The sequence below is a fragment of the Triticum aestivum genome, chromosome 7B (genome assembly GCF_018294505.1).
Source record: "Triticum aestivum cultivar Chinese Spring chromosome 7B, IWGSC CS RefSeq v2.1, whole genome shotgun sequence".
Lineage (NCBI taxonomy): Eukaryota > Viridiplantae > Streptophyta > Magnoliopsida > Poales > Poaceae > Triticum > Triticum aestivum.
This window is the reverse complement of record NC_057813.1, coordinates 348,248,176-348,269,914: the sequence shown is the minus strand read 5'-3', so window position 1 is coordinate 348,269,914 and position 21,739 is coordinate 348,248,176. Positions and strand designations below refer to the sequence as shown.

The 21,739-nt window shown below is 43.7% G+C and overlaps 1 protein-coding gene across 3 annotated transcripts; it reads left to right on the top strand.

Moving 5' to 3' along the window:
* Nucleotides 1-6,795: 6,795 nt before the first annotated feature.
* LOC123161185 (histone-lysine N-methyltransferase ATXR3) lies at nt 6,796-18,729 on the top strand. 3 transcript variants are annotated; one of them, XM_044579034.1, is made up of 22 exons: nt 6,796-7,054; nt 7,160-9,135; nt 10,003-10,059; nt 10,333-11,100; nt 11,185-11,496; nt 11,684-12,078; nt 12,172-12,717; nt 13,825-13,925; nt 14,017-14,839; nt 14,929-15,132; nt 15,221-15,292; nt 15,381-15,491; nt 15,606-15,706; nt 16,246-16,345; nt 16,421-16,516; nt 16,650-16,817; nt 16,907-17,032; nt 17,110-17,163; nt 17,294-17,541; nt 17,609-17,717; nt 17,816-18,115; nt 18,229-18,729. In XM_044579034.1, the coding sequence occupies exons 2-22, from the start codon at nt 7,278-7,280 to the stop codon at nt 18,394-18,396; spliced, it is 6,717 nt and encodes a 2,238-aa protein (XP_044434969.1). In that variant the 5' UTR covers nt 6,796-7,054; nt 7,160-7,277; the 3' UTR covers nt 18,397-18,729. The 3 variants fall into 3 exon arrangements, with proteins under 3 accessions (XP_044434969.1, XP_044434968.1, XP_044434967.1); XM_044579033.1 differs by having other exon boundaries at nt 10,333-11,496; nt 11,708-12,078; XM_044579032.1 differs by having other exon boundaries at nt 10,333-11,496.
* Nucleotides 18,730-21,739: the final 3,010 nt, after the last annotated feature.

The window sequence follows — 21,739 nt, the reverse complement described above, 5'->3', positions numbered from 1 at the left end:
TTGTGGATGCCCAAGGCACCCCAAGATAATATTTCAAGAAGTCTCAAGCATCTAAGCTTGGGGATGCCCTGGTAGGCATCCCACCTTTTCTTCTTCAACAACTATCGGTTAGTATCGGTTGAGCCTAAGTTTTTGCTTCTTCACATGAGTTGTGCTATCCTTGCATTGTAGTTTTCTTTAGCTTTGCTTGCTGTTTGAATAAGTATCAAGATCTGAAATACTTTAATGAGAGAGAGCCATACACAAATTGGAATTTGCTAGAATACTCTATGTGCTTCACTTATATCTTTTGAGCTTGATAATTTTTGCTCTAGTGCTTCACTTAGATATTTTAGAGCACGGTGGTGGATTTGTTTTAAAGAAACTATTGATCTCTCATGCTTCACTTAGATTATTTTGAGAGTTGTTAATAGCATGATAATTTGCTTAAAGTTATTACACTTGGTATTCAAGATTTGTGAAACTTTCTTTTGAGTGCGTTGAATACTAAGATAAGTTTGATGCTTGATAATTGTTTTGAGATATGGAGGTGATGATATCAAAGCAATGCTAGTTGGGGTGATTATGGATTTAAAGAATGCTTGTGTTGAAGTTTGTGATTCCGGTAGCATGCACGTATGGTGAACCGCTTTGTGATGAAGTTGGAGCACAATTTTATTTATTGATTGTCTTCCTTATGAGTGGCAGTCGGGGACGAGCGATGGTCTTTTCCTACCAATCTATCCCCCTAGGAGTATGCATTTAGTGCTTTGGTTTTTGATGACTTCTAAATTTTTGCAACAAGTGCATGAGTTCTTTTGATTAATGTTGAGTCCATGGATTATACGCACCCTTTCACCCTTCCATTATTGCTAGCCTCTCTTGTGCCGCACAACTTTCGCCGGTACCATACACCCATCATATACCTTCCTCAAAACAGCCACCATACCTACCTATCATGGCATTTCCATAGCCATTCCGAGATATATTGCCATGCAACTTTCCACCGTTCCGTTCATATGACATACATTACTTTTGTCATATTGCTTTTTGCATGAACTTGTAGTTGACATTGTTTTTGTGGCAAGGCCACCTTCATAATTTTCATACATGTCGCTCTTGATTCATTGCATATCCCGGTACACCGCCGGAGGCATTCATATAGAGTCATATTTTTGTTCTAAGTATCGAGTTGTAATCGTTGAGTTGTAAGAAAAAATAAAAGTGTGATGATCATCATTATTAGAGCATTGTCCTAGTGAGGAAAGGATGATGGAGACTATGATTCCCCCATAAGTCGGGATGAGACTCCAGACTTTATAAAAAAATAAAAGAGGCCAAAGAAGCCCAAATAAGAAAAAAAAGAGGCCAAAGAAGCCCACCAAAAAAATGAGAGAAAAAGAGAGAAGAGACAATGCTACTATCCTTTTTCCACACTTGTGCTTCAAAGTAGCACCATGATCTTCATGATAGAGAATCTCATATGTTGTCACTTTCATATACTAGTGGGAATTTTTCATTATAGAACTTGGCTTGTATATTCCAATGATGGGCTTCCTCAAAAGTGCCCTAGGTCTTCGTGAGCAAGCAAGTTGGATGCACACCCGCTTAGTTTCTTTTGTTGAGCTTTCATATACTTATAGCTCTAGTGCATCCGTTGCATGGCAATCCCTACTCACTCACATCAATATCTATTGATGGGCATCTCCATAGCCCATTGATACGCCTAGTTGATGTGAGACTATCTTCTCCTTTTTTGTCTTCTCCACAACCATCATTCTATTCCACCTATAGTGCTATGTCCATGGCTCACGCTCATGTATTGCGTGAAAGTTGAAAAAGTTTGAGATTACTAAAGTATGAAACAATTGCTTGGCTCGTCATCAGGGTTGTGCATGATTAAATACTTTGTGTGATGAAGATAGAGCTTAGCCAGACTATATGATTTTGTAGGGATAACTTTCTTTAACCATGCTAATTTGAGAAGACATGATTGCTTTGATTAGTATGCTTGAAGTATTATTACTTTTATGTCAATATGAACTTTTGTCTTGAATCTTTCGGATCTGAATATTCATACCACAATTAATAAGATTTACATTGAAATTATGCCAAAGTATCACTCTGCATCAAAAATTCTTTTTTATCATTTACCTACTCGAGGACGAGCAAGAATTAAGCTCGGGGATGCTTGATACGTCTCCAACGTATTTATAATTTTTGATTGATCCATGCTACTTTATCTACTGTTTTAGGCAATATTGGGCTTTATTATACACTTTTATATTATTTTTGGGACTAACCTATTAACCGGAGGCCCAGCCCAGATTTGCTGTTTTATGCCTATTTCAGTGTTTCGAGGAAAATGAATATCAGACGTAGTCAAAACGGAACAAAATCAACTGGAGAAGTTAATTTTGGAAGGAAACCAACCTGATGGACTTGGAGTGCATGTCAGGGGAGTCCCGGGCTGCCCACGAGGGTGGGGGGCGCCCCCCTGGGCGCGCCCCCTGCCTCATGAGCACCCGGAGGTCCACCGACGTACCCCTTACACCCATATATACCTATGTACCCCAAAACTTCCAGACCAGAAGATAGATCGGGAGTTCCACCACCGCAAGCCTCTGTAGCCACCAAAAACCAATCGGGACCCTGTTCGGGCACCCTGCCGGAGGGGGATCCCATCACCGGAGGCCATCTTCATCATCCCGGCGCTATCCATGACGAGGAGGGAGTAGTTCACCCTCGAGGCTGAGGGTATGTACCCGTAGCTATGTGTTTGATCTCTCTCTCTCTCGTGTTCTCTCTCGTGTTCCTCTATGGCACGATCTTGATGTATCCCGAGCTTTGCTATTGTAGTTGGATCTTATGATGTTTCTCCCCCTCTACTCTCTTGTGATGAATTGAGTTTCCCCTTTGAAGTTATCTTATCGGATTGAGTCTTTTATGAGAACACTTGATGTATGTCTTGCCGTGATTATCTGTGGTGACAATGGGATATCATGTGCCACTTGATGTATGTTTTGGTGATCAACTTGCGGGTTTCGTGACATTGGGAACCTATGCATAGGGGTTGGCACACGTTCTTGACGCTCCGGTAGTAGCTTTGGGGCACTCTTTGAAGTACTTTTATGTTGGTTGGATGAATCTGAGATTGTGTGACGCATATCGTATAATCATGCCCACGGATACTTGAGGTGACAATGGAGTATCTAGGTGACATTAGGGTTTTGGTTGATTTGTGTCTTAAGGTGTTATTCTAGTATGAACTATATGATGGATTGAGCGGAAAGAATAGCTTTATGTTATTTTACTACGAACTCTTGAATAGATAGAACAGAAAGGATAACTTTGAGGTGGTTTCGTACCCTGCCATAATCTCTACGTTTGTTCTCCGCTATTAGTGGCTTTGGAGTGACTCTTTGTTGCATGTTGAGGGCTTGTTATATGATCTATCTATGTTATTATTGTTGAGAGAACTTGCACTAGCGAAAGTATGAACCCTAGGCCTTGTTTCCTATCATTGCAATACCGTTTACGCTCACTTTTACCACTCGTTACCTTGCTGTTTTTATTATTTCAGATTACAAAAACCTTTATCTACTATCTATTTTGCACTTGTATCTTCATCTCTTCGCCGAACTAGTGCACCTATACAATTTATCATTGTATTGGGTGTGTTGGGGACACAAGAGACTCTTTGTTATTTGGTTGCGGGGTTGTTTGAGAGAGACCATCTTCATCCTACGCCTCCTACGGATTGATAAACCTTAGGTCATCCACTTGAGGGAAATTTGCTACTGTCCTACAAACCTGTGCACTTGTAGGCCCAACAACGTCTACAAGAAGAAGGTTGTGTAGTAGACATCAGGTGTCTACAATTTGCAAGATAGGATCAAGAACACAAATATATTCATGAAAACATAATAGGTTTAGATCTGAAATCATGGCACTCGGGCCCTAGTGACAAGCATCAAGTATAGCAAAGTCATAACAACATCAATCTCAAAACATAGTGGATACTAGGGATTAAACCCTAACAAAACTAACTCGATTACATGATAAATCTCATCCAACCCATCACCGTCCAGCAAGCCTATGATGGAGTTACTCACGCATGACGGTGAGCATAATGAAATTGGTGATGGAGGAAGGTTGGTGATGATGATGGCGATGAATCCCCCTCTCCGGAGACCTGAACGGACTCCAGATCTGCCCTCCCGCTGAAGAACAGGAGGTGGCGGCGGCTTCGTATCGTAAAACGTGATGAATCCTCCTCTCTATTTTTTTCTCCCCGAATAGGGTTATATGGAGTTGGAGTTGAGGTCGGAGGGGCTCCAGGGGGCCCACAAGCCTGCAGGGCGCGCCCCAGGGGGTGGGCACCCCCCAAGGCTTGTGGCCTCTGGGTGGCCCCCTCTAGTTGATTCTTTCACCAATATTTTTTATATATTTAAAAATATTCTCCATAAATTTTCAGTTTAATTCGAGAACTTTTATTTCTGCACAAAAAAATAACACCATGACAATTCTGCTGAAAACAGCGTCAGTCCGGGTTAGTTCCGTTTAAATCATGCAAATTAGACTCAAAAAACAAGGGCAAAAGAGTTTGGAGAAGTAGATACAATGGAGATGTATCAATATCCATATGCAAGACATACATCAAGTGTTCTCAAATCCAAAAAGTATTCAATCTGATAATAGTGAAACCTCAAAGGTAAAAACTCAAATCATCACAACAAGATAGAGAAGGAGAAACACCATATGATCCAACTATATTAACAAAGTTCGCGGTACATCAAGATCGTGCCAAGTTAAGAACGAGAGAGAGAGAGAGAGAGAGAGAGAGAGAGAGAGAGAGAGAGAGAGAGAGAGAGATCAAACACATAACTAATGGTACATACCCTCAGCCCCCGAGGACTTCCTCCTCGTCATGGAGACCGTCGGGATGATGAAGATGGCCTCCGATGATAATTTCCCCCTCCGGCAGGGTGCCAGAGAAGGCCTCCAGATGAGACCGCTTCAGTATAGAGGCTTGCGACGGTGGAGCGAATGTTCTAGGTTTCTCTTTGAGGTTTTTGGTATTTATAGGAATTTTTGGCATTCGTTTCATATCAAGGGGGCCCATGAGGGAGCGACAAACCTGCCACACTCGTCCAGGAGGGGGGGTGGGGGCGCCCCCAGGCTTGTCGGTTCCTCGTGAGTCTTCTAATCCTTCCTCGAAGTTTAGGGGGTCTCTTTTGATCCATAAAGAATCACCGTAAAATTTCAGCCCAATCCGAGAACTTCTATTTCTGCACAAAAAACAACACCACGATAGTTTTGTTGGAAACATCGTCAGTCCGACCTAGTTCCATTCAAATCATACCAAAACCATATAAAATTGTTGTAAACATGGCATGAATACTTCATAAATTATAGATACATTAGGGACGTACCACACCCCTCCACCACCTGCACCTCCAGCACCCGCATTTCACATCGCGCTGGTGGCGACCGGACCTCACCTGAGGCTGTACGTCAAGGTAGATGTTTGAAAATGTTACTGGGAGACGGGCACGCCACTGTCATGGGCGACGTGCACCTCCCCAGTAACTAGCATCTCTCCGCCAATCAGGTGCTTATCCCAAAGGTCTCGGTGAGTGACCGCACCCGACGCGAGGAAATCGCCCACCGCCGCGCCCGCCTATTGCCGGATCCCGTCAATGACTAGAGGTATGCAACGAACTCAGCTCTGTGGGACACCTGGCTGCGCGTCGAGCATGATCCGTGACATCAATTGTTTTTTGGCGGTCGTGCTCCGAGCCCGCCACGCGCGCGTCGCTAGCCCTCCCCAGCCACGCGGACGTAGGCTGGTCCGCAACCTAACGCCGACGCCATCCCCGCCCCGCCCGCTTTAATGACAGCCGAGGAGGAAGAGGAGCTCGTGAGGCAGTCCATGGAGGACTCCCTCCACACCCATGACGAGGCCCAGTGGCAGGGCCTCAAACAGATGATAGCCTCTCCGCGGCCAGCAACTTCGCCATCCCGGAGTTTGACGTCATGGTGAAGAAGGAGGCCAAGGATGCCGTGCAGCAGCAGGAGGAGGAGCCCGCGCCGTGGAACCGGCGCTCGTCGTCCAGAAGTGGTCCTGGACGGAGACAGTCCCGTGCACGCTGGAGCTCGTTCACGGCGAGGCCTGGTCACCGTCCCCACCACGGGAAGAGGTGGTGTAGGCGCCAATGCAGCCGCCTCCGGTTGCACCTCCCGCCTGGCAGGGGCCGCCGGCCCACCTGTGGACGACCCCGCCCTACATCGGCCTCACGGGCGATGAGGAGGACGACAATGGTACTGAAGGCGGCGGCGGCGGCGACGGGCTTCTAGTTTTTTTTATGTCATTTTAGTTTTTAGTTTGTTTAAAAATGTGCTGGACTAGACTTGAGTTGTTTTATGTAAATATTTAAGGTTTTTAAATTACTTTTCCAGTTCTATTTGTGTTAGATTTGGCCGAATTTTGCTAGTCTTTAAAAAGGACAATTTGGGAAGTCTTCAATTTTATTTGGGTTAGATTTGGCTGAATTTTGCTAGTCTTTAGGAGGATAATTTGTGAAGCGGCGGCCTGGTTGGACGCACCTACGGTCGCACGACCGTAAACGAATGGACATGTCCGTTTTTATGTCTCAAAGAAACAAAATTCGAACGAAATGAACGTCCGTTTAGGGTGATGCGTTGGAGTTGCCCTACCAACCCCTTCCCCTGTCCACGAAATCAATCGAAGAAAAACACACACACACCTTCTCCCACAAGACCGAAGCCGAGGGGAGGCTTTATTACGAACAAACAGGCCATCAGCCCCCTTAAAGCCAGGACCAGGAAGCCAACACACACAAACACACACACCAACACCCTCCAAGGCGATAGCGAGCGCGAGGGCGCCCCCGCCCGCGTTGGAGACGAGACTCGACGAGAGGGGCCGACGCGGGGAGGGAACCGCCGTGAACCCGGGGAGAGCAAGCTCGCGACGCCTCCGCCGGGAAGGACCGTCGCCGCCGCGGATCTCTCGATCTGAGGTGCCGCGTCTCGATTCCCCGCCCCGCAGGTACGAGCGCTACGATCCGGGGCCGCTTCAATCCGATTTGGTTCAATTCGAATTGCTTCTCATTGCTCTTGATTTGTGCCCTGCTATCTGCTTGCCTGGAATTAGGGTTTTGTGCGCGGCAGCGCCGGAGATGAGCGTGGAGAGCCCTGGGAGAGCCGCCGGGAGCTAGGGTTTTTTCGCCGTCGGAGCGCTGGACCGCCCCCGACACCCTCCCAGGTTTTCCATGGGAGATGGAGGAATCGCGTGCGCCGTCCCGCCTCAGCGTGCAGTGGAGGGCTTCCGTGCCGACGCCCTCGTGAGGGGAGAAGCGATGCCAGACAAGGGGGAGAAAGCAGCGCACGGCCACCACCATCACCACCACCACCACCACCGCAAGCACTACTCTGCTTCAGCTGCCGACCTCGAGGAAGGGGAGCTGCTGCTCAATGGAGAGGCAGACAACACACGGGACTTGGACAGGACCATACCTCCCAAGAAATGGCGCAAGTTGCTGCCTTCGTCGCCAGCTGCAGAGTTGGAGCCGGGGGAGATTGTAATCATGCAATCAGAGCCAACAAGGAAGATAAGGAGGAACGTGGAGCTTGACAAGACTGAGTTTGTGCCTGTGACGCAGAGGAAAGGTAAGTCTGACAAGATCGGGAGAAAGTCTAATAAAGATGTGGTGGAGCCAGCGGAGGTTACTCCACTGGGAAAAAAGCGGGACCGGGATTATAGCGGCAAGATATGTTCGTCAGCTCACATCCGCGAGGATGGGAAGAAAGGCACTTCACGGGATTCTGATGAGGAGCCTGGTGAGATTAAGCCAGAGAGCAGCAGCACCGGCAGTGCTAGGAAGAGCCAGGCAGTAGAGCCCGAGAGCAACCACCGCAAACACCAAGCTGAGACATTCACTCAATCAGGGTCAAAAAGTCGAAGGAAGAGAGAGCCAAAGACTTCTTCTGCTGGGAAGCATTTGTCTGGAAGAAATCATGATATCTCGCCGCAAATACGAGATCGGCATGATCGGCTTGAGAGGAGCCCAGGCATCTTGGGACGCTTTCCTCATGACCGCATACGCCATGAGAGGAGCCCAGGCCGCACGGAGCGCTCCCCACGAGACCGAGACCGTGGTCGTCACTGTGATAACAGAGACCGCAGCCCGTACATTTCACCACGACACAGAGCACGCCCGGCCCATCACAGGGATAACACACCGAACCACATTGATAATTCCCCTCGTGGGAGGACTCAGCATGAGGACATCAGAGACCGAACTCCGCTCTCTCATGATAAATCACCATCTGAACGTGGTCGAACAACTGACAGCCATGAAGCAAGTAAGAAGAGCAGGGGTGCTAAGCTTGAAAGCAACAACCTAGAAAATGTGCCGCACAAAAATAAGTCAATGAAGCAACCAACTAAGAGTAATAGTGGTAGCAACATAAAGAGTGAGGAGAGGATCTCCAAGGGGAAGGCATCCGAGGGCGTTCAATGCACTGAGTTGTTGCCACCACCGCCTCCGCCTCCACCTCCGCCTTTACCACCTAATATGCCTCCTCCCCTGCCCCCGCCACCAGTACCTGAGCAGCTGAATGATCTCGCTGAAGATGCCTCAATGGAAGAAGACATGGATATCTGTGACACCCCACCTCACACCAGTGAAGCACCTGAACTCAGTACTGAGCCCACTATTATCATGGGGAAGTGGTTTTACCTTGACCAATTTGGTGTTGAGCAAGGACCTTCCAAGCTTGCTGACTTGAAGAAACTGGTAGAAGACGGATATCTTCTTTCTGATCATCTAATAAAGCATGCTGACAGCAATAGATGGGTGACTGTTGAGAATGCAGCTTCACCATTGGTTCCATCTGATATTCCCTCGGTGTATGTGGACCTTTCTTCACAGAAGGTTAGCCCTCCAGAAGCCCCAGGAAATCTGCTCGACGAAGCTCGAGAAGGAGCAGCTTTGTTGGCATGGAGTGCTGAGGATGAAGAGGAAGCTTCTGAAGAACAGAAGGAAGATCTCTACATTGATAATAGGGTCGAGGCACTAATGTATGGAGCTACTATGGTGGATGGACATGAGCTTGATATTCTTGGAGGTAAAAACGTTTCTTTACTTTTTGAGCTGAACATTTAAATGCTTTTTTGATGTTAGTGGGCTGGGCTGGGCTGAGCTTGTTTTTTGGGCTTTTAGGGATTGTTTATTTTTGAGGGATTGTTTTTACAGCTTTTGAGGTTTCCGTTTGGTTATATTCTTTTGGGTTGCAAATTTCAGGGCCCTCGACTTTGGTAGTTTGGTTGTGCTCTTGCACTTTGCACCGAATCTTGGAATGTTTAGGATTTCCACGTGGCTGGGTCTGGGTCCGGGCTCGGGCCTTATATGATGTATTATTCGTCCTCTTTTAGTGCTATTTTTTCGGTTGTAGAATCTTGTCCCTGACCTTGGGTTTTCTTGGATTTTTGTTGCATTTCTCGTTTTAGTACATTTGTATCTCCATGATTTCTGTTTTTAGTCCGTCGGTATGAAAAGTGACAATTTCTGTAACTAACCTTGGGAAGTTCTGTATTAAGTCATTATTACATACTTCTGTTTAATTCGGGAAAAATAAGAACCATTTGGATCAGGTTGTTTTACACTCTTCTTTGATGTCAGTTTAAAAAAACAGGTGCTCCCTCCAAGCCATAATATAAGATGTTATTACAACCGATGTAATAACATCTTATATTATGGGACTGAGGGAGTAGTAGTTGTGGATGTTAATTTTAAACTTGTATTACGTGGTGTGCAAATATAATCTTTTGAGGGTTGTAAATGCAAGTACAGAGCTTACACATGCCTTAAAACAGAATCTATTGCTATCCTTTTGTTGTTTGGCTTTGATTCTCAGAGCTGTAATTGATGTGTTCCAGCAGTTACCCCTCATGGTTATACTTATCCTGTGTCTTACCTTGTTTGGAAATTGCAGAGGTTTTGGATGCACATTTTGAGCCTGTTGACTGGGAAAGGTGTAGTTACCCTGAAGGTATTGGATCAATCTGTGCTTGTTTATCCTTCGTTATTTTTTTACTCTTGCGCATGTGTTTTTTTTGAAAGGATGCGCATGTAATTTCTGAAAGCTAGTGTATGTTGCTTTAGTTCTCTAGATGTTACTTGTCCTCTAGATGGGGACACTACGTCTTACTCTGAAAACTAATCATTTACAACATGTACAAGGTGGAATGGTACCACCATCTAGTTCTTTGATCGCCCTTTGTTTTTTTGTTGACATACCGGGGTTTCTGTCTTCTTATGCCAGATTTTCCTAGGTTCCAAGGCCAATCTGCAAGAGATGATGGGATCAACAGAAGCATTGGATTCGTCAGTGGTGTTGGTCCTGTTGGGAGGGAAAAGTTTTATCATAATGTTGAATGTAGCGAGTGGTTTTCTGGTAGATGGTCTTGCAAAGGTGGTGACTGGAAGAGGAACGATGAATTCAACCAAGATAAGCCTTACAGGAAAAAGCTTGTCCTGAATGAAGGCTATGCTCTTTATCAGATGCTAAAGGGCAACCATGAGGATCCCCGCTGGCACTGCAAGGAAGACCTCTACTACCATGTACCTGCTAAAAAGCTTGATCTGCCGTTGTGGGCATTCTCATCAACAGAAGAGGACACTGACAGTGTTGATGATGCTAGTGCTATTATACCTGGAAGGTTGTGCCAGAATCAGATTAGACAACTTCCAAAGGGAGTGAAAGGGATGACGCTTCCAGTTGTTAAGATAAATGCTCGGGTTGTCAAGGATCAGTCCTCTATAGAACCATGCATAAAGTCCAGAGCAGCTGAGCGGTCACTTTCTAGATCTTCACGCTCCCACTCAACTGGAACTGATAGGAATTCTGTTCATGAAGGTTTGTCTCATTTCAAGAAACATCATGAACATGATTTACAAAGTCTGCAGAAGTCCAAGTCTGTTCCAAACATCCCAGAGGATCATGTTTGCACTGTTGAAGAATTGTCAGTCAAACTGGGTGACTGGTACTACATGGATGGAACTGGACATGAGCATGGCCCATTTTCTTACGGTGAGTTGCAAAAGTTAGTTAAAAAGGGCACTATTATTGAACAGAGCAGTGTGTTCAGAAAGATTGATAACACATGGCTTCCAGTTGTTAAGGATATAAAATCTGAGTCTGCTGCTCGCGATGGAGGGCCAAGAAGTTCAGATTCTACTTCTGCTCTTGTGGAGCAGTCCAACACTGTTGTGAACCATGGAGCTGGTAGGTTCCATGAGTTGCACCCCCAGTTTGTGGGTTATACACGTGGTAAGCTGCATGAACTAGTCATGAAGTATTTCAAGAGCAGGGAGCTTACTTTAGCCATAAACGAGGTCTTGGATCCATGGATCGCAGCAAAGCAGCCCAAAAAGGAAATAGAAATGAACTTTCTTAACAATTCAGCTTCAAGGAAAATCCTGCCAGGTATTCCGTCATATCTAGTCTAAACATGCACTATTTCCTTACTTTCTGCCATTAATTGTGCTTCTCAGCTTACCATCATGTTGACTAGTCCTTCCAGTTGCACATCGCACACCTTATGTTAATTTCTATGCTATATTCATGCTATTGTTATAATTATGTCTGTTATGACAGTCGATCTTTGCAACAGTTCCCTTTTTTGGCATTTCTGCAGAAGATGCTGGGTCTGTAAAAAGGGCAAGGCTGCTACCTAATCAAAGTGATGAAGATATCAATATGTATGAGGACATCCTTGCCAGTCAGAATGATGACTGCTCTTTTGAAGAATTATGTCATGATGCTGCTCTTGTTGAAGAGAACTCTACTAATTCCGTAGCTGGAAGTGACAGCTGGGGTTTACTGAATGTGCATGTGTTAGCAAGAATCTTCCATTTTCTGAGGGCGGACATGAAATCACTGATTTCTTCTGCAGCTACCTGTAAGCTCTGGAACACTGGTGTTCAGTACTACAGGAACACATGTAGATTTGTTGATTTGTCTTCTGTTGGCCTTCAGTGCACCGATTCTGTGTTTCATGGTATTATGGTATGACTCCCTTTTCTGTTTAAACTTTGAGATGTTATTTTTGTCATCTTCAAAGTTTGAACTTCTGACTCAAATTATTTATCTCCCTTTCAGGCTGGTTATGAGAAGCAAAATATAAGAACACTGATTTTAGTTGGGTGTTCAAATCTGAGCTCTCTTGCCCTTGGGGAAGTACTAGTGCAGTTTCCGAACATATGTTATGTGCACATTCAGGGTTGCAGTCAGCTATGGGATATGAAAAGCAGATTTCACCATATTAAATGGATTAAGAGCTCTTTGAATCCTGAGGAGTCACTCCAGAAAATTAAAAGCCTGAAGCAGATAGATGATGGAAACGATTATGCATCCAAAGTTGCAAGGAACTTGACCAGTCAGCTGGGTGGTTCTGATGAACTTGACGGCTATTTTGCTGATATCTCAAATAGAGAGAATGCCAATCTTTCCTTTGGGCAAGGTTTCTATAAACGATCAAAATGGCTTGATGCTAGAAAGTCCTCTGCTGTTTTGTCGAAGGATGCACAACTAAGGCGTTTGATGCAGAGGAAGGCCGAGAATAGCTACCGGAAGATGGAAGAGTTTGTCATCAATAGATTGAGAGAAATCATGAAGAGCAGCAGATTTGATTTCTTCATTCCAAAGGTACATGACTTGCTCATGTTATAAGTTTTGCAAAAGTAAAAATTGAGCCTACTTAAAAGTTGAAGAAGTTGTGAGGCTAGCAGATAGAGGGCAAGAAAAAAAAACTTATGCACTTTTACTAAACCTAACCATGTTGCAGAGGGAGATGTAAAGATTAAAAGTGTTCCAGTGAGCATCGAGGAAATACCTTTGTCTTTCTTCAATAGCTGTCTTCTTCCTTGGCAATGATTGTTTCATCTTCTCTTCCTTAAAAAAGGTCAGCGGCCTCAAAGCAGATAAGATCCTAAGATGCGACAATGACCCAATTATCTTTCAAAGAACGCCCGGATTACCTTGCAAACGAAAGAGGGAGGCTAATGGAAAAAATGTAGAACATTCTTAAGACTGGATTTAAGGAAACGCTTAGCCAAGGGGAGCTTACGTTGAATTACAGGTAGAAATGGTGTCTGCATGGCAGAATTTGTTCAGCCTGCCAACAAACTTACATGTTCCCGCTCCACATCCGGGATCTGCTTCTATGTCCTCCAGATCGTCCATCGCCTTCCTCTCCCACACTTCGCCAGCCCTCTCCGTACATCCAGCAAACTTGTCTGCATCCTCTACACCATTTCATCAAATTTGGCTGTCAATTCCTCATCTAACTCACATTATCTCCCTGCTCACCTTGTCCACCGTACCGATTGTTCTTCCCTCCTTTGCATTACTCAATTGCACCATGACACTGGCATCGATGCCATCCAACTTCACACCATTGTGACAACCGTTGTAGGTCCAGGTCTCTTAGTAGTACTGCCACAAGATGATGCCGGTGTGCTACGCATGCTGCATGCAGCATCCTCCTTCCCTTCAAGCGAATCCGTCCATATTTTGACATGTCGCTAGGAAAGGCCTCATTGACTGGTGTACTATGCAGTAGGCATGATACATCTTGAGCAACTTGTAGCGTATCACCAACATGAACCTTATTTTCAAGAATCCTTTCCACCATGCACATGAATTGACTATTCAATACAGTATCCATTCCATCCAGGATGTCTCCGGCATCAGTGGGTGATTTAACTGGTTGAATCTTTGACATTTTTCATTAACAATATCTTTGTTTTACAGGTTGCAAAAATTGAAGGTAGGTTGAAAAGTGGATATTATGCTCGGCATGGCTTTAGTTCTCTCAAGAATGATATTCGATCTATGTGCCGTGATGCATTGAGGTAAAGTTGCTCAGTCTAACTGAGTTGAAGGTTTGCAGAGCAGGGTAAGTTTGTGATATTGCATTTTCTCACATTTGATTTGCTACTACAGATCTAAAGGCCGAAGTGATTTGGGAGATATGAAGCAAATTGTTGTGTCCTTTATCCAGTTAGCAAAGAGACTTGGTAACCCACGATTGATTTCTGAGAGAGATGGAGCAGTAGCCCAGAAGGACAATTCTGACACGAGTCAATATTCTTCAGACGCAAAACTAAAAAAGAAACAAAATAAAACTACGGGGGAAAGAAGGGGAGGAAACTGGGCTACTGCCTCTGCTGGTGCAGATGCTTCATCCCGTGCCTTCGACCGTGAAATTAAAAGAAGCCTCTCTAAATTAAAGAAAATGGATGTTGATTCTGGGAGTGAGACATCTGATGATGATGATGGATACTCTGAAGGTGATGAAACTGAGAGTGAAACTACTGTTTCTGATACAGAGAGTGACCTTGACTCAAATTCTGCAGCATGGGACTTGAGGGGAAATAGTATGAAGTTGTTTGAATCTGGTGACTCTGTCGGGGATGATCGTGGATGGGGTGCTCGCATGACAAAAGCAAGCCTTGTCCCTCCTGTTACTAGGAAGTACGAAGTGATTGAGAAGTACCTTATTGTAGCAGATGAGGAGGAAGTACAACGAAAAATGCGGGTTGCTTTACCTGATGACTACTCTGAGAAGCTGCTCTCGCAGAAGAATGGTACTGAAAATTTGGAGATTCCAGAGGTTAAGGATTATCAACGTAGAAAGGTACCTGGGGATGAAGTTCTTGAGCAAGAAGTATACGGCATAGATCCATACACACATAATCTCCTGCGTGACATTATGCCAGCCGACGTTGGCTTGTCATCTGCTGACAAACATACCTTTATTGAGGAGGTATTGCAACTGACAAAGACTTTTTTTTTCTTTTCATTTTAGTTCATTTGCTGGGATGCTTTGGACTCACTTAGATATTGTGATTGCAGCTGCTTCTGAATACTTTGAATAAGCAGGTTCGGGATTTCACTGGTTCTGGAAATACTCCTATGGTTTACCCCCTTAAACCTGTCATTGAAGAAATCCAAAAGTCTGCAGAGGAGAGTGGTGATAGACGAATTGCAAAGATGTGCCTTGGAATGCTAAAGGCCATGAGGAGCCGGCCTGAACATAACTATGTTGCTTATAGAAAGGCATGCATTCAGCAACACCTTATTCATTAATGTTTGCATACCATCATAACTAGACGGTCCTATCTTAACTTTCCACATGTTCTTTCAGGGTCTTGGAGTTGTTTGCAACAAAAAGGGTGGATTTGGCATGGATGACTTTGTTATCGAGTTCTTCGGGGAGGTGTGTTCTAACTGTATATCCAATGTTTCTAGAATTAATCCATATTATATAAAATCATAATGTATTTATATATTTGTAACCTTTGCAGGTTTACCCTTCTTGGAGATGGTATGAGAAGCAAGATGGTATTAAACATATACAAAACAACAGTGAAGATCAAGCTCCTGAGTTTTATAACATTATGTTAGAAAGACCAAAGGTAGTTTCCGTTTTAAATTTTTTGATGCCATCCAAGTATCTAATCTGTGAGTGAAGACATCATGAGCAAGGGTTATTACAGATGACTGATCTTTTGCGTTTGTTATGATGAAAGGGGGACCGTGATGGATATGACTTGGTTTTTGTTGATGCTATGCACAAGGCTAACTATGCGAGCAGAATCTGTCATTCATGTAACCCCAACTGTGAAGCAAAGTAAGCCCATTAATCTCCAGATTTTTATGACACAATAATTTCCTTTTTCACTACACATGACTCTATGCTATCTGTTTTCAGTGTTGACCTGAATTTCTTTTACACCCATTTGTGAAAGAGGTTCACTGATCCAAAGTTCAAGCGTATACTCCCTCTGTCCGGAAATACTTGTCGAAGGAATGGATGTATCTAGACATATCTTAGTTTTAGATACATCCATTTTTATTCATTTCTCCGACAAGTATTTTGGGACGGAGGGAGTAATTTTTAAGTGATCAACATTGATAGGATCTTGACTCTGCTGTTGTGCAAGTCCTTTACCTTTATACAACTGCTTTGTCATTCCTCCATTCTTCAAAAGTTTTATGAATTTTTGTCATCGTTTTATCATGTGGTGGTTAATGCATGTGCATTAGAACTTCAATAGCGAATGAGCAAAACTATTCCTGTGTTGTTCCGTGTTTAATGCGTTAAGCATTTGCAGGTATTTTTTCTCACACTTCTTATGCTAACTAGTGCTCCTTAATTTTATTTTCCAGAGTGACTGCTGTGGATGGTCAATACCAGATTGGAGTCTACACTGTTAGGCCGATTGCAGAAGGCGAGGAAATCACTTTTGATTACAACTCTGTAACTGAGGTGAGCATCACTGTGTTCCTGCATAAGCTACGTTTTAAGTTACACTATTTTAAGTTTACATTCTTGTTCTGCTAGAGTAAGGAAGAGCATGAAGCATCGGTTTGCCTCTGTGGAAGTCAAGTATGCCGGGGCAGCTATTTAAATTTTTCTGGAGAGGGAGCTTTCGAGAAGGTAAACTTTTGCAAGCATTCTGGTTGATGGTTCAAGGTTGACTGTGGTTTACCTAATTCCTAAACACTATTTTCCTTTATTTATTTTGCATCATTTTGACATAATCACATCTGCTAACGTCATCGTCAACCAGGTGTTAATGGAATTCCATGGTGTGCTTGATCGACACAGTTTGCTGCTACAGGCTTGCGAAGCAAACACTGTCTCCCAACAAGACTTGATTGACTTGGGTAGAGCTGGTCTTGGTACCTGTTTGCTTGCTGGTTTGCCTGGGTGGCTTGTTGCTTACACGGCCCAGCTGGTAATTCATAGTTCTCTTTCTTGTTCAATTTCTCTTCCGATGCGATAACCAGTTTCTGTGCTCATGGCAACTTTTCATGTAAATGAAAGGTGCGGTTTATATTCTTCGAGAGGCAGAAACTTCCTAATGAGATCTTTAAGCACAACATGGAAGAGAAACGCCAGTTTTTTACAGATATAAATATGGATTCCGAGAGGAATGATGCTGAGGTTCAGGTACATGCTGATGGCTTGGCTTCACCTCGTGTTTCTTTGACTTGCATGATTTGATCTAATTCTGTCTCTACACGCAGGCTGAGGGTGTATTAAATTCTAGATTACAGCATTTAACTCATACACTTGATAAGGTGGGTAATTATTTTCAATTACTTGGAACTTGTTCTGCAGTAGCAAAAATTATATATTATCATCGATAAACCCAATGAGAATCTTTTTGCTTGATTTTCTATTGAATTTTCGACGATATGTTATCTTTAGGTAAGGTATGTTATGAGATGTATATTCGGGGACCCCAAGAATGCCCCCCCTCCTCTGGTGAGGCTTACCGGGAGAAGTCTAGTGTCTGCCATCTGGAAAGGGGAAGGCTCATTAGTTGATGAGCTCCTTCAGTCAATTGAACATCATGTTGACGAAGATGTACTTACCGATCTCAAGGACAAAATTCGGCTTCGTGATCCATCTGATTCTGAAGACATCGAGGGAGACATCCGAAATTCTCTGTTATGGTATGTTTGAAATCTGACTCTCCTCAGCTCTAATTATCCAAATTTGGATTCTGACTCCCTTCTACAGGTTGCGTGATGAGTTGCGAACTCTTTCATGCACATACAAGTGCCGGCATGACGCTGCTGCTGATTTGATTCACATGTATGCTTACACAAAGTGTTTCTTCAGAGCCCGAGTAAGCGAAAGCTTTCTGTCTTTCTCTCAGTCGCGAAACAAATGCTTGTGATTTTGTTTATCTGTACTTGAAGCTGACCCAACTAACACCACGTACAGGACTACAAGACCGTAAAGTCTCCACCAGTTCATATCAGTCCTCTTGATTTAGGTCCCAAATATGCTGATAAACTGGGACCAGGTTTCCACGAGTACAGCAAGACGTACCCAGAGAACTATTGCTTAGCACAGCTTATCTATTGGTACAGCCAGAATGCAGAACCCGAATCTAGACTGACAAGAGCTAGAAAGGGTTGTATGTCATTACCAGATGTGTCCTCTTTCTATGTAAAGTCTGTAAAGCCAACTCAAGAGCGAGTTTATGGCACCAGAACTGTGAGATTCATGCTATCACGGATGGTAAGTGCTACTTCTTCAAGATTAATGTATTTGTCTGATGGCGTGTTTTCTAGTGGCTGTTGTGGTTCGACTTGGTCACAAATGTAATGACGTTGTTGATGGTTGATTGACAGGAGAAACAGGCCCAACGTCCATGGCCGAAGGACCGGATATGGGTGTTCAAGAGCGACCCAAGATTCTTTGGCACTCCAATGATGGATGCTGTGCTGAATAACAATTCTCCTCTTGATAAGGAGATGGTGCATTGGCTAAAGACAAGATCGAACGTTTTCCTAGGGTAGTCAAAAGGATCGTAGGCAGAGGGCATTGGTTTTTCTCTTAGGAGATTTTAGTCAACGACATTCTTTTTTTCCTACTCACCTTACCTACCTAATCATGGGACATAGCTTTTAGATGGCAGGTTGTACAGTCACCACTCCCTACCTACCTACCTACCTAGCTGTAGAGATGTATTCGATTAATAACTGATAGATCACAGATCATCATCGATTGGATGTAGCGTCTTTTCCTGTTGCATAGAATTGTTTGCCTGCTTATGGGCTGATGATGTACTTGTAAATGCAAAACAGATGCAATCTTAAATTCAGCAACGTGTTACAGCTTTCGGTGCTGCATTTCTGTCTCCCTTGAGCGATTGTGCTAACACAAAAATTACATGTTTCTCATTTTATTGATTTTTTCTTTTTGCGTGGAAAAAACTTGTATTACTCGTCAAATGTTGTTGCAATCATTGTTGCATAGCTGTGCAACACCCATAGATCCACTGCCTAGCCATATACTTGTTGTTTTAGAGATTTTATAATACAGACTACTTACAGATGTATATACATATATTTTATAGTGTAAATTCACTCATTTTGCTTTGTATGCAATTCATATTAAAATCTCTAAGAGGTCTCATATTCAGCAATGGAGGGAGTAGCAACTAGACTAAACAATCTAGCATAACTAGCCATAAAATGGCTTATAGAGTTCTATCAACGTCGAACATGAGTGATACAACTCTTTCTAACAACTTCGGTTTGATCTTTCGAACTAAGAAGACATATCTTGATTTATATTTCTTCTCATTTTTCACCATATTTATGGCTTCCATTATAATCCTATTCCACATCAAGCGAAAGATTGCTCCATTGCATAGCGAGGGAAATTCCTCCAGAAAAAGCATTTAGTTCTGTTTCAAGCACATCATGGCATGATAAAAGATGATGACAAGCGGTAAATATGATCTTCCCTTAAGTATCCCGAAGGACCATGCCTGTTGTTGCGGATCCATTCCGGGCAAACGATCCGTCGGTGTTCTTCACGGAACCTTGTTTTGGTGATGTCCACGAAACCTTTTATTGAGTTAGAGCTAAGCCTTGGGGGCCAAGGCATAGGGAACGATTAGGGTTTGGCGCACCCCATCTCCCTAGGAGAAGGCAACCCCTCTTCCAAGCATTGGCCCTCCCGCCTATAACTATGCGAGAAGCCCTCCAACACATCCTTTTGTGCTTGGAGGTTGTACCCCTCTCTCTCTCTCTCTCTCTGAAAAATTCGCTCGGTCATAAGGGTGTTCCACACCACCTCTAGTCTCCGGTGGTTCTTTGTTCTGTACGGCGAAGCTTTGCTAGATCAGTGATTCCGTATGCGTGCATACTGGCATGGTGTCCCCATTTCTGCTGCGTTTGTTGGTAACGATACGATCTATCTCTTGCATCTTCATCATCTTCATGTTGATCCTAAGGGAATCTTCAATACAAGACGCTTAGATAGGCGCTTATGAAAATAAAATTAATCTTGTAAAATTAGAAAATGATTAGAGTGCCTGCCCGTTTCAACGCTAGCCACTAATAACGGGCGCTAAAAGAAACCTAGCGCTACACTCAATTCTTTTTTTGTGTTGATTCCGTAACTAATGGCTAATTTCACACATTATAAAAGACCTAAGCGTTGGGTTCTTTTTTTACGCCGATGCTAGTGCTGACGCTAGGATTTATCGGCTCAACTGCCCATCGACGAGGATTTCGACCCTAGCGCCCCCTCTAGCGCCCTGCATTGTGGATGCCCTAAGCGTGTATGTACATACAATATTTTTTTATCTTATACTATGTCCCCAACAAATACATCACTACGGATTTTTTTCGTGCGGGTTTTGCCAGTGTGACCAAATGCAGTGCCACACGCATAGTATTCGTATTTGTCTTGCGACGTTTAGCGTCACATATGTTTAATATTATCACGAAGATTCGTAATATACAACCCATTCATAATGAAAGTATGACCCTTATGTTATTCATAATACCCAACAACTATTGTTATCTTAAATGTACAACATTCTTGCAACAAACAATATTCCAAATGATGTTTTTGCAAAAGGGTGGAGTGTAGTAACATAAAGATAAGTAGAGAGGTAATACGCTGATGGTGAGAACAACAACTTGACTGTGTTCCCAAACGTATCAAAACCTCATTATCAGCCAGTCGTTAAGGCCGTATTATTTCTTGCATCAAGTTGCAAAAGTATGCACTCGAACCAGTATCCTCGTGATCAACTCTTTTAATCACAATACCCTTCCCAAGAATTACATTTCAGACCAACCTTTTATACATCTATAAAGTCTTCTTTCTTTCTGCCTTTATACTTTTTATGGTTTTACTGCCAATGTCCCTCCTCAGAGAAGAAGCCCCCAACTTCAAGAGTGGTGCTAGCCTTGGACTTCTAAATCTCACTAACACCCTTTGGACCTATTCTTTCTCTTTAATTTATCATTTTATTCACCATCATCATATATTTTTCAAAAAGGAGGTTGAAACCTATGCTTTTGCATTAGTATGATGCACACATCTATTTTCTATTATTAAAGTTGATGCAAGGCAACGACGCCAAAAACATCAACAAGGACAGTGCATAACATATGCTACCACATACGAACCATCACAAGACATGAAATGAACACCAAAACTTCTACCGCAGAAACATCTTCAATAAGGAATAAATGGCTCATGTCACCGTCGCCATGCTCTGTCGGAATTGCATTGATGGAGTCAAATCCAACAGATCTTGGGTAGGGGGTCCCAAGCTGGTAGCCTTGGTGCGATGGTAACAAAGATACATGTCTTACCCAGGTTGGGGCTCTCTCGAAGAGATAACACCCTACGTCTTGCTTTGATTGTATTGATTGAGAGGGTACAGAGTACATGTTGATGTACCACAAGATTGTGTATGAATGAGTTGGCGTCTACGACCCTCCCCCTTGGCTTATATAGATATCGGGGGTGCCTAGGGTTATAATAGGTCGGTTGCATCTAGGGATAAACATGCCTAAGATCGCCTCCTAGTCTTGGAGTACACACAAAGTCTTCGGAATATTTCGTCTTGGTTCTCCAGGGAGCTTGACGAATGTGGCCCATTGGATGGTTATTTTGGGGGTCCTCGGCCCGGCCCATATGTTTGGGAGCTGATGTGGCGAGCACCCCCTAGTCCATGATACCATCAGTAGCCCCTGAACCAGTCTTCAATTAGAGGACGTTATTTGGTCTCCCTGGTTGCCTCTGTCTTCAGACGTCAGTCTTGCAAGCTGGTTCAATGAGCCTCCCATCTTTTCTTCTGAAGTGGTCATGTTTTGGCGATATGTATCGTTC

Bases quoted from the DNA above. Each gene is read 5' to 3' on its own strand.
- LOC123161185 (XM_044579032.1), top strand. From the start codon at position 7,278: ATGGGAGATGGAGGAATCGCGTGCGCCGTCCCGCCTCAGCGTGCAGTG. The intron at 15,133-15,220 runs GCATGCATTCAG...ATGTTCTTTCAG, and splicing joins ACTATGTTGCTTATAGAAAG to GGTCTTGGAGTTGTTTGCAA. The intron at 16,517-16,649 runs GTAAACTTTTGC...ATCGTCAACCAG, and splicing joins GAGAGGGAGCTTTCGAGAAG to GTGTTAATGGAATTCCATGG.